Source organism: Temnothorax americanus, unplaced genomic scaffold (assembly GCF_048541705.1).
Source record: "Temnothorax americanus isolate GAGA-0224 unplaced genomic scaffold, ASM4854170v1 Scaffold263, whole genome shotgun sequence".
Classification (NCBI taxonomy): domain Eukaryota; kingdom Metazoa; phylum Arthropoda; class Insecta; order Hymenoptera; family Formicidae; genus Temnothorax; species Temnothorax americanus.
The window spans coordinates 27761-40331 of record NW_027509404.1 but is presented as its reverse complement, the minus strand read 5'-3'; the positions used below and the strand labels follow the sequence as shown (position 1 = coordinate 40331).

Here is a 12571-nt window from a genome sequence, read left to right as displayed (position 1 = left end):
GTGTTCATTATCGAAAGGGGTAAAAACATCTCCGATATCGGCGACTCTACCATTTATTTATTTCTTCGCGTAATGGAAAAAAAATAATAGGCTTGTTCTTTTTAGGTGAACTTCTTGTACGGTTCATCTTTTCTCTTTTTCTTTTCACGTTAGAGAAAAAAAGAGAAAAGATAAACTGTATAAGAAGTTAATTCAATTAAAAAGAACAGGCCAAATATACTAACAGCGTCAGTCTAATTCGAATTAATCCTGTTAACTGAGTAAAAAAAAGATTACATGATAAGCCGCTCGCAATCACTCGCAATACGAATAATAGCAATGTAAATGAATAGTGTGATGAGAGGAAAAGGGAGAAGAAAAAAAAGGAGGAAAAATGCAATCGGCGAGCGTGGGCCTTCGTCGAGCACTGCTAAGATTTTTAATTTTTACAAGGAGACTCGAGTATGAGAGAGAAAGAGAAAGAGAGAGAGAGAGAGAGAGAGAGAGAGAGAGAGAGAGTGTGTGTGCGCGCGCGCGCGCGCGTGTGTGCGTGTATATGCAATTGGTATTTAGTACAATTTTCTGAACCTGCGAGGCCGGCGGGAGATGTATAATGTGTATGTTTCAGTGATCACATTTTTCGACATATATTATTATTATTATTATTATTGTTGGAATAATAAAAGATTAGTACCGGATCGACGCAGTCGACTTTATTACTATACATCCAGTTTTCGTAGACGTTCCCTCTCCATCGTACCCGAGAGGGTAAAGAAAAGAGAAAGACAATTATCAGCGTATGTGTCTCTGACTTTACTGATTTATTATTATAAACGATAAGGTACAATAATACATTGTAGTACTATTACATTACTGCGCGGGTTAGTTAGAGACGATAGAAATCAATTATGTATGTATATGTATATAAAATTTATATATAAATTTTATTTATATATAAATTATATAAATACTAATATACGAGAAGGATGATCGTACAATTTTATTCGATATGCACCTTGGGATAAAGATATAGAAGATTACGATACGTTAAATCGGGCGAAACAACTTCGTCTGTAAACTCGAGACTATCTCCTTAACCGGTCGATTCTTTTCATCCGGATATGGAACTAATCTTCTAAGGTCGGGATCAAGACATCTCGGTAGTTCTTCGGGTCTGGGACTGAGATCCAATTTCAAATCCCTGGTAAGCATTTTAATCGTTTCAAGTTGGAACCAGGTCTTCGTAGTTCAACCAAAAACTTATAAAGATCTTCATCGCGAAGTCGTTCGCTTTCCTGCTTGAAGAAGCTCGAGACTGTTAAAATAATGGGCCTATAAGAACATCAAGATGTTAGTTAAGCCTTTTGATAGAAAAATGGAGCATTATACAAACCTAAAGCTATCGAGGCAATTGGCAAAATCGTCCGGCGACCAACTACGTCTTTTATCCAAACTCCGTCTTTCTAGCAAACCACGTCGCGTCGGCAGTTCCACTTTTTTTCGCCACTGTTCCAGACCGCCCGACTTTCTGTCTAAAGATCCAGCAGTGCTATCCGTATCACCACCGCATCCGATTACACCAAACAGATAAATTGCAGTCCACGCGAGAGGCATTCTATAACGACCCAGGCATTCGCACGCAGCAGCTGCGGCAGCTCTGACCTATACGGAAATGAATAAGACAATAATATGAGAAATTGCCATTTTGAATGCATCAGTATTTTATTTTAACATTTTATTACCTTATGGTTCGGGACACTCCGATATATCGCCCTGCAATACTTTCTCGAGCCGTACGACAAAAAACAAATCGGGACTGGGTTTATTGAGGCTCAAAATGCACCTTCTAGTTAAGGTACTTACATCGCTATAAGCGATGTGTCGTCCAAACATTCTTTTTAATCCCTCTGAATTCATATCGACGTAAAAATTTTCGGACACCTGAAATATAACAATTTGTAATTAGCATTATGCATTCTTGAAGTTGTAATTTCAATGATAAAAAATATCATACCTTTTTCTTTTCTCTGGCATCGTATAATGCGAGACTCGCGAATATTTGGCTCCACTTCTAGTTGTAACTTTAATTGCAGACATTTTACGAGAATTTTATGAGCAAACTGTAGATTAGGTTGCTGATTTCTTGCCAGTCTTGCCACTCGTCGTCAGCTGAGAAGTATGTGCACTTTATTGCACTATGGTGCAGACATTAAAACGAAATATTGACCTTTAATTAATTTTTATTAGAATACAGTTGTTTTCCAAATAATAAAAATTATATGGACATATTATCCAAATGATTCTGGAGCAATTGGATTAAAAAAAAATATTTTTTAAATACTTTCTGCTAATTATACGCTTAATTGATTTTAATTAATTGTGATTAATGTATGGTTTTCCAAACTCTGAAAAGTTTTTTCCAAATATCTCCAAATGATTTCCAAACGATTGGGTTAGTTAATTTTCAATAATTTTTAATTTATTTGCTAAATATACGTCGGTTTATTCGTCGTCGTCGCTCGCGCGCGTTCGTTTTTTCCGAGGGGGCGCTCGGAGCGGCGCTCGCGCCGTTACCGACCGTTTTGGAGAATCGTGGAGGGCCAATATATTTCTCGTTTTTTTTTGCTTCTTTGGCGTCGTCGCTCGCGCGCGTTCGGGCGCGTCCGAACTCGTTCGAACTCGTTTGAGGTCGTTCCTCTGGACGTTTCGGGGGGATGGGGAGAACGACCCGATCGAGGTGGTTCGTTTCGCGGGGGGTCTCGCGCACCCGTCTTCGTCGTCGTCGTGTTTTTTTCTTTTTTTTGTTTTTTAACTTTTGGACCGAAGGTCGTTTTGATCCGCGTCGCGACCGCGGGGGGTAAACGCGGTCGCGCAGAAATTAGTATACGGATTTTGGAAAAGGAGGGAAATAAAAATACAAAGCGCACAGATGAGATACGCATATAATTTTTTTTATTTATTCAAAAAAATATTACAAGCGCGTTTACATTGTTTCGCTCGCGCGAATATATACATTTCGTAGACGCGACATCGTTATAAGGATTGGAAACAAAGCGCGGCTATCTCGCAGTCGACGATGTTGTCAGGATCGAAGAAATCGCTCTTCAGTATCGCAGTCTGAACCGAAGTTTCCATTTTCATTGCAGCGGCGGCTATCTCCCGATAGCGCGAAAACTTTGCGTCGACTTCCTCGGTCGCCGCGCTCAGCGCACGGACGACGCGATCCACGCAAAATTGGAGATCGTACAGCGCGAGTGGTGAAGTACAGATTGCCGTCGATGTAGCGGAAGATCGACGTCACGCCGGTCGGTATTCCGGGAAACGTCACCTCGAGGGGCGTAAATTTGGCAACTTTATTGCTCTCGTGGCATTCGTCTATCTCGCCCACCGAGTTACCGTTGAACTCCACGAAGGAACGTCCTCTGTGGGTGTTCACCGCTCCGTTGATCAACGTGTTTTCGGGAAATCCGAGTTCTTGCAGGGTCTTCGGCCAACCTGGCTGCAGACTAAATTCCGGATATTGAACCAAGTATACCAAATTATCTACGAACACCACGAGATTGCCGGACGGGGATTGATAGGCGGCGGTCACGCGCGTGTAATTGTCGTGAAGAAAACTCATGTGAATCGAGAGGGCTAAAGGTCCGTTGTACGTCCTACCGTCCAGATCGATCGACCAAACGTAATGCTTGTACGAGATGTACATTCGATTTTCTAAAATCAATATCCCGTTCACGCGATCGAGGCTGCACAGGTCCGGCGACGGCGGCGGCGGCGGCGGCGGCGTCCGACGGGGCGGATCGTTCACAATTTTTTCACCGTACAAACGTTGAATGTCGGCAATGTCGTTTTGGTCGAGCTTCACCGGATACTGCTGGTCCGGCTGTATCGCGAACATCACCGATGTTTTGCGCCCATTGTGCACCAATCCGAGGGAGTAGCCGATCTCGTGCGTCAGCGTGTAATGCAGGGAAAACTTATCCGCGGGATGTTTGTTGACGTAAATGTGCCACGGCTCGTCCCCGTCGACGTGCACCTCGGAGACGAACCCCGCTTGGTCCGTCGGGAGAGACGCGTGGGCGAGCATGTTGTCGGGGCCGTCAAATTTGTCCGAGCACATTGCTCCGTTTACCTTGGTATTCGTGTTATAGTGACGTAGGCGTTGCCAAGATATTATAATGTCGGCATTCGGCGTTTCGGAGCGTTCAAACGTCAATGCCGAATGCTGCAACCACAGATCGAACGCGGCCCGCGCCGTGCTCAGCTCGGTCCCGTCGGCTAAGTAAGTGAAAATGCCACGTCAGGTGCGTCTTCGGCCATTTGGACAGGCTCGCTTTCGTTCCATGTTTCAGGATGTCTCGGAAACCGCATCACGGTTTTCTCATAAATTGCAGCGTTTCGTTGTTGGGCGTTCCGTCGCCGGGTAATTCGTAGTAATTCTGAAGATCCTCGAAAGCTTTGCGAAGAACGTCGTTTCGTCTTTGAGCCGGAAACGCGTCCACGTCTTTGGACAGATATCCGTATTTCTGCAGGTAGTTGAACGTGAGCGCGTAATTTTCGTCCGTAATTGTGGAATTGATGCACCCCGCGGCGATAAAACACGCGGTTAACGCGATTATGCGCGCGAGCCGCCTCGTCGAGAGCGAGAGAAAGACGGTGTAACCGCGATGACGGCGCGTTGCGGTTTTTAGCGGGATCTGAATGCGAACGTTTACGCGATGACGCGGATAGATGGCGGCGCGGCGGGGGGTTTTGGGCGTGAAAAAAAAAGCGTCGAAGATCTTTGCGGATGAGTCGGCCCAATAAGGAAAAATTGCGTCAACGATTCCGGCGGATGAGTCGGTTTGATTAAAACAAATGCATTAATTATTTTCCTCGATGCGTATTTTCCGTCGATTCGTATATTTTCCTCGACGCAATAAAATGCACTAATTATTTTCCTTGATGCGTATTTTCCGTCTATTCATATATTTTAAAATAAACGATTAAACACAATATGTACGAAATAAAAAAAAAACGAGCAACGCAAGAAGATAAAATAATTAATACATTAAAAATGAAAGTATATTAAACCAGTAATATATAACGTTTTTTTTTACACAAATTTATAAAGTATTTAAATTCGCAGAGTCGATGCTGGCGAAACATTCGTGTCGCTCGATCCACCAATCGCGCAACTTCATTACGTTCTCCACGGCGCAGCACCGTTGGTGACGTCGGCAGCGAAACGCGCGATCGGCGCGAAGAGACTCCAACCGATCGACGTCCTCGTACTCCGCGTCGACGGTCACGATCGTCGCGTCGACGTCGCCGAGAATCTCCTGCAGCCATCTTTTTTTCTCGAAACTTTTCACGTAGATTTGCGCGTTGGACGTCTCCTCCGTCTCGCGCAACTCGTCCAGGTTGTCGCGCACCGCGCGTCGAACAATCGTCTTTGCCTGGCGATAGTCCGTGTCGCCGTCCTCCCAACAAAGGCCGTGATGGTTCGCAATCAGCCAACTGGTCCTCGCTTTCTCGGAACTTGTCAGCGGATTCCAACTCATCGGTGCGCGAAACACGTGATGCGCGAGCACGCGCGTCTCGCTTCGCAGCACGGCCACCTCCTTCGTGACGAATCTGTCGCCCACCGTGAATCTTTGCAGGTCGACGAAAATCGTCGTCGTTGTCGTTGCCGCTGTTGCCATTGCGTCGGCGCGCGTTGAAAAAAATTAAAGAACAGACGTTCGTTTAAGTTGCTTGTTCCTAACAGAGTCTGAGAAACAATGGAAAAAGCCCGCAAATTTATATATTCCTTGTTTCCGGGATAAAAACACGCCCACAATCACATTTTTTCGTTTCCCGGATGAGGTATCCTCGCAATTGCATTTTCAGTTTACCGGGATTTTCCGTTAGATAATTTTGCGCACCACGTTGGTCAGCGGACTGTACTCGATGACGCGATCGTGAACGATGAGACAAAAAGCTGTGATTTTCGGCGGAACGTTTTCCTTGTTTTCGAACTTGATGCGCACGTCCACGGTGGCGCTCTTCACCGATTCGTTTTGACGGGAACAATCGATCACCGCGAGCGGAGCTACCCGCGCGAATTCGCGCGGAGAGAAGAGCGCGTCGTCGCGACCGTTTCCGTAGTACGCTCCTCAAAATTTCGCGTACATCTCGTACAGCACGGCGAACTTGTCGCTCTCGAAATCCACGTTCACGTCGTCGTAGGGATAGAATTCCGAGTTGAGATACAATTTCACGTTGGCGAGCGCGCAATGATTGAACCTCGAGGCGTCGGCCGCGAATTCGTTTCGCCGTCCGGTCTGCAACGCGAATATGACGTATCGCGGCTTCTCCAATTGCGGCGCGGCTTTCACGGCCCACAAATGCTTGGTCGTGCTCTGCAGCAAGGGAAATTTGTACAGATCCCAAGAGCGAAAGCCCGCGCTCAGAAATCGTCCGCTCTCCAACGTTCGCAACAGCGATAATTTAGTCACGTCGTTTAGCGCCACGTGAGGCATACGCCATTGCACTTTCAACAACGTAATTTTAGGATCCTTGGCCGGATCTCTCGGCACGGTCTTCTTCGGATCTACGACGCAGTTGTAGTCGCTACGAGAGCGTATCAGGATAAGTTCGTGTCGCGCGTTTATCACCATGCGTCTGTAGTCCTCGCAGAAACCCAAAAAAATATTCAAAGGTACGCAAAAGTTGAATTGATGCGACGCGTTGTTCAGATTCGATTCGCTCGTCGGATAACTCCATCCAGCGTTCTGCAGTTTTGTGGCTCGTTCGACGGTCAGCGACACGTAGTTCTTTATCGTGCTGGTTATGCCGACGTTTCTACACCGGTCGATCTCCACGCCGTCGAGCTCGTATCGAATTTCGTCGAACATAAACGCGACGCAGTTATTGACTAATTTCGCGTATTGTTCCTCATTCGTCGCGCCGTCGTCGTTGAGTCCCTCGACGTACAGGAAACTGTCGCATGGCAGCGTATACAGATCCTGCTGCTGTATGGGTATTCGTATCTCGTCGTTGTGTCCGAACGTCGTGTTGACGTACGGGTTATACGTGTGAGTCTCGATTCCGACGATGCGCTCGTCGAAGGTCGGCTCACCGCCGATACTCAGGATGTCGGCCATGATTTTTCTTCTCGAGGTAGAAACGGCTCGACGGTGACGCGTTTCTCACGGCAAGACCCAGCGATCGTAGGAACCTGACGTTGGCGTCGCTGAGAACGGCTCTCCTTCCTCCCCCGCCTCTTCTCTTCCCCGCGCTATCGATCTTGTCGTACAACGGGCTAGCTCGCTCGTTCGCACAATTTGCGCTAGATCCGTTCAGAACGAGCATCCCTCCTCTCGCTTTCTTTTCGGGGATACGCATACACACACACACACTAACCGTGACGACAACGTACGTGCAGTCTGATCGTTATCTTCTCGCCGCGAAAGTCGATCAAGCGATCTTTCTGATTCACGACTCGCACCGTTATATCGGTAACGTTTCACGCGACGATCGGAAGGTAAATGATCTGCGTCGGGGTCTCCAACAGTTTATATCCCGGTAGAACTTTCGGCGCGAAATCGTGTATCGCGTGCACCGAGCGTCCGTTGCTGTACGCTCCCGCGGTGATGCTGCACTCGATGCGAATTATGTTCACGCTCATGACGTCGACGGGTCCGTCGGAAACGTACCATTTGTTCGGTTTTAGAATACAATTTTTCGAGAAACCCAAGAGAGAACCAATGTTGTTCGGTTTTGTAAAATTCAATCGGTAGGCGCACTTTATCTCGCTCCTCATAGTATTCTCGTTGGCGCAAAGAACGAATACTCTGTCGCCACCGTCGTCGTTCTCGTACACGTCATAACCGTCACCGTCATCGTTTTCGTTCTCGTATACGCTATAAACTTCGTCGTCGTCGTCTTCGTTTTTCTTCTCGCGTTTTTCTGAAAAGCGCGCCTTAATACTTTGGGAAATTGATGTCCGAATGATAACTCTCAAGTACAGTAAATACGAAAAAAAAAAAAAAATTCGTTAGCCTGAAGGTTCCCTTGTTAGTTCGAACGGGAAATCGATAATTCACCGTTCACAGGGCGAAAACGATTGCACTTGTGGCAGTCTTTAATGAGCGGCGGCGGACTGTCTATGTGCGTTCGCTGCCACGGACGATTGTAGTGTCGCATGCACGGGCGATATCTCTGCACCTTGGGATCCGCTCGTATATGTTCCGGCAAACGATCCCACAACAGGTGCACGTATCTCCCAAATTGACGCAACAGAAGGACCTTCGGAACGTATGGCAACTCCTCCACCGTTAGATTGAGAATTTCGTAACCGTCCACCAGTATGGGAAACACACTACTGTGAGACATCTCGCCGATGCGCGCGAACGATTCGTTGCTTTTAGAAAATAATTTTTTTTTTTTCTACAGATACGGCGACACGTTTGCGCTACTTATACCCGCGCGCGAAGCGTTTGCGCACGCGCGACGAAACGAAGCGACGTCCGCGCTTCCCTCTTTTTTTGTTTCCGGCGATCGAGAGAGAGACTCATCGCAAACGAATCAAGCGTAAAAAACCTGAGAGAGAAAAAGAGAGGGCAAACATGCGATTTGTGCGACAGACGGCGACAATAGGAGTCTCAAATCTGGATCGCAAAACGTCGGCGAGGTCGGGCGCGACCGAGAGAGGAAACGGAGAATCGCGCAGGCACGGTCCTCTCCTTCCGAACGTCGTCCGTTGCATCATCTGCGGTCCCTCCAATTGCGGCAAGACGAACGTTCTGCTGAGTCTGCTGGAACAACCGCACGGTCTACGTTTCGAGAACGTATACGTGTACTCAAAATCTCTGCAACAACCGAAGTATCGATACCTCGAACGATTGTTCGAGCCTATGGACGAGATCAGCTATCGAGCGTTTTCCGACAATCGCTACGTCGTTCAGCCCGACGAAGCGCTTCCCGACTCGGTCTTCGTCTTCGACGACGTGGCCTGCGACAAGCAGAACAGAATAAGGGAGTACTTTTCCATGGGTCGACATTTGAACATCGATTGCTTCTATCTCTGTCAGACGTACGCCAAAATACCGAAGCATCTCGTGCGCGACAACGCAAATCTGTTGATCCTGTTCAGGCAGGACGGCACCAATCTGCGACACGTGTACGACGATCACGTGAACATCGATATGTCGTACAACGAGTTTCGCGCCTTCTGTCGCGAGTGTTGGCGACGCACCTACGGTTTCGCCGTGATAGACAAGGACAACGCGTTGCGAGGCAGACGGTACAGACGGGGCTTCCACGACTTTGCCGTGCTGTAGAGCCAATCAGTGCGCTTCGTCGAACAACGCGAGTATGAGCGCGATTGCGGAGGAGAGGACCGGGCGAGAGATAGCCAAAACGCGCGCCTTGATTCGCAGGAAGTACGCCGCTCTCAGGGCCGGAAAAATGGAGAGCGAGATCGCTCTGGAAAAGAGGTACGAGCCTATCGTCGGACCTCTGAAACGACTTGCCGACGACGTGGAACGCACGAGTAAAGGACCGGGCAAGATCGACAACGACGACGGCGCACAGTGGGCCAAAACGGCAATCTAGCTGGACAAAAGTTGTGACGTGACAAAAGTCGCGTCCCTTACCCCAGATGGGAGCTCGGCCGAGGGAGGCGTCAGGGATGGTGCCTCCGCCCGAGGCGGGCGGAGAGCGAGCCTTTAGGTTAGGATTAAGACCTTTTGCGAGCGTTACAGGTCGAGGGAGTGCGGAGCAGATGGCCAGGGTCACGACGAGTGTAACGGCTTATGCCGCGTCGAGGGACTTACGGCTGGACAACCAGGAGCTTCCGAGGGCGTACGATCGGCGGGCGGGTCACGCTGGGGCCCACAGCCGGCAGATCAGATGACCTGTCAAGGCGTCACGGATGGCACGAGAGCACTGCAGCCCGGATACGGGGGACGCCCCGACGAAGGTCCCCGTTAAGGAACGGGGCCACCACCGCTGAGTACCGCTCCCGGTCGACGAGCCATGGCCCGTCCAGCCTGGCCGTCGAGGAACCGGACGATGAGACGCGGCCTGGACAGCCGGTCTCAAATAGGCGGACTTTAAAACTACCGCCGGCGGATGGGCGCAGTGACGAGGGGCGCTCGCGAAGGGCGCGACGATCGCCTAGAGGGATCGCTGGCAGGCCAGGGCGCAGCACCGATCAGGCTAGGGAAACCGGCGCGCGCGGGCGCGCGCGGGCCCTGCGTGGTCCCGCCGGATCAAGGAAACGCCACTGTCGAGCGAGCCGCCATCCCGGCAACATCCAGCCCTAAGAGCGAGTGACGAGCCGCCGGAACGAGACGGAATTTGTAAGGCCACTGCTCAGCCTTCCTCGAAGTAAGATCGCGAGAATACCTAGGCCCTCCCGGGAGTCGCGTTGTGCCGCGGTAAAGTATGAAATCGGCTGTAATTAAAGAATATCGAGTGCCATACCGCGGGAGGGCCCGTGCGACGAGGTGATCGCGAGTGCCCGCCTCGGGGATGAAAACGTACGGCCGCCGACAGTCAGCGTACATGTAATTTCGTTGTGATATCGTTTCGTGTACTTCGTTGCGTATGATTTCGTTGTGAGTAATTTCGTTCGCGTAATTTCGTTGCGGGTGATTTCGTCGCGTGGAATTTCATGAACGCCGTTGGCTTAACCGTGCCGTAGTTTTGAGAAGTGGCTCTTGCGCGTGAGAAAGCCTCGTAGTTATCGTTGCCGGTTAAGTTCAGGCCATTTGTAAGTAGCTATACGTGCGTTTCATCGGGATTAATGGCCCACGGTTGTGTCGAGTTAACGGGTGGGGCCATTCGTGCGTTTCGAGGGGAGAGAAGATCCCCGGCGTTGTCGCGGTAGACCGTAGGGAAATTGCGTAATTGTTAAGGGAGATTGCGTTGGTTATTTGTTAGCACCTCGCGTTTGACCGTCCGGGTGGAATTCGCTGCAACTTATGTCGGGGAATACTTTTGTGCGAATTCAATCGGGATTGCCGTGCAGCTCAGCGACGGAATGAGTATCGCGCTCGTGGGGTGACACGTGGCGTGTACTCGAATTCTGCTTGTTCGCCGTGGAACTCGCTATCGTCCACTTGTTATCTGCCTTAACCGAAATATAATTTAATGTTTTATGTATTTGAGTGTGATGATTGCGCTACGCTCCCTCTCCTATTCCATCCGCGGTTGATCAAAGAAGCCCACGCCTGAGAAATACTGCGATCTCGTGAATCGTGGTGCGAGGAATCGCACCTGGCGCCCAACATAACATCTCTAAAATACTCAGTCGAGCTACCATCGGGGTTTCGGAGAGCAGTATCGCGAATATTGGTAGAGATTATAGTGAAGAAAGCGACGGCGCGCTCCTCCACGGCCGGCGAGACCGTGAGGACATCGTCGTCGTCGTCATAAAGTCCATTTTCGAAGATTAATATTTCTTAAAATAAACGATTATATTTTTAAGAAAGATATCTGATAGTTCATTTTCTACAAAATATTTACCATTTACACTTGTAGTTGTGTTATAACAATCATTTGAATACGTCGTATAAATGTCATCTCGCAAAACGTTAAATCATTACTTTAGCAGCGCTTGAGAAAGAAAGAAGTATTCTGCTTATATTGAAGAATATTATAAAACTTCAAATTAGATAAATATAGAGAAAGATATATATTTTTAAATTTTATTAACAAATTTTAATAATAGTTTTTTAATAATAGCGGTATTTTAAGTCAAACATTGCCGATTTTTAATTATAAAATTTTCAAAGTATGAAACTTAGAAAGGTCTACAAAAAAAACGCTGCGGATTGCTGCCGTCATTTTACCAGCATATTATTCCTTAGTTTTATCCGTGAAAACTAGCTGCCACTAAGTGCCGCTCTCATAGATACAGCGTTTTTTAGAACTCGCAACTCGACCGTTTGCGTAAAGATACACGAGACGGTCTCGCGCTGCGCGTGTACTTGGCGAGACTACCGTCTCTCTTGATCTTGACATCTATGGTTATCTATAGTTATTTATTTTACATTTTATTTATTTCGACATGCCTTATTCATTTCACTTCTTTATGTCTTTATTTTTATCACAATTTATTTATTTCCATATTTCTTTATTATAACTTTTATTTATTACCTTTCTCTTTCACATGACTTTTTTATGTCCGTTTATCACTTGCGAATTAGTGTCATCGTTGTTATTGTTAATATTGTTTATCGTACATCGTTGTTTTGATTAGCTATCTCTCCGTTCGCCAGTTGCTCGTTTGGAACCACGGTGGTTGCTTGTTACCTTGCTTAAGTACTCCAACATGAGACTTGCACTATGATAATTCGAATCATTACATTAAACCAGGAAGGCTTTATGACTTTGGTATTATCTGATATGTGACTTTAACCAAGGTACTTTCTATTTTCTATTATATTCGTTTTTCACTCAATATGACTATGACATTTACATGTTTTACTTGTTGTATGTGTGATTTGCAGATTTAACCGGGATATACTTAAAAAGAACCAAAAAATTATAGTCTTTTATATATATTTATATTATTAAAAAATCCCCAATATTTTTATTATAAGCTACTGGGACATAGAGG

The 12571-nt window shown here is 47.4% G+C and overlaps 2 protein-coding genes across 3 annotated transcripts; both read right to left on the bottom strand.

Moving 5' to 3' along the window:
- Positions 1 to 974: 974 nt before the first annotated feature.
- On the bottom strand, positions 975 to 4099 carry LOC143899345 (matrix metalloproteinase-27-like). Of its 2 annotated transcripts, none has more exons than XM_077409579.1 (4): positions 1994 to 4099; positions 1722 to 1920; positions 1373 to 1641; positions 975 to 1311 (listed from the first exon to the last, which is right to left on the bottom strand). In XM_077409579.1, exon 1 carries the CDS (start codon positions 4097 to 4099, stop codon positions 3062 to 3064), a length of 1038 nt encoding a protein of 345 aa, XP_077265705.1. In that variant the 3' UTR covers positions 975 to 1311; positions 1373 to 1641; positions 1722 to 1920; positions 1994 to 3061. The 2 variants fall into 2 exon arrangements, with proteins under 2 accessions (XP_077265705.1, XP_077265704.1); XM_077409578.1 differs by having other exon boundaries at positions 975 to 1294.
- A 2017-nt stretch (positions 4100 to 6116) lies between these two features.
- On the bottom strand, positions 6117 to 7106 carry LOC143899344 (uncharacterized). The gene has a single exon (XM_077409577.1). It carries the CDS (start codon positions 7104 to 7106, stop codon positions 6117 to 6119), a length of 990 nt encoding a protein of 329 aa, XP_077265703.1.
- Between the last annotated feature and the right edge of the window lie 5465 nt (positions 7107 to 12571).

Coding starts and splice junctions, on each gene's coding strand:
- LOC143899345 (XM_077409579.1), bottom strand. CDS start 4,099: ATGTGCTCGGACAAATTTGACGGCCCCGACAACATGCTCGCCCACGCG.
- LOC143899344 (XM_077409577.1), bottom strand. CDS start 7,106: ATGGCCGACATCCTGAGTATCGGCGGTGAGCCGACCTTCGACGAGCGC.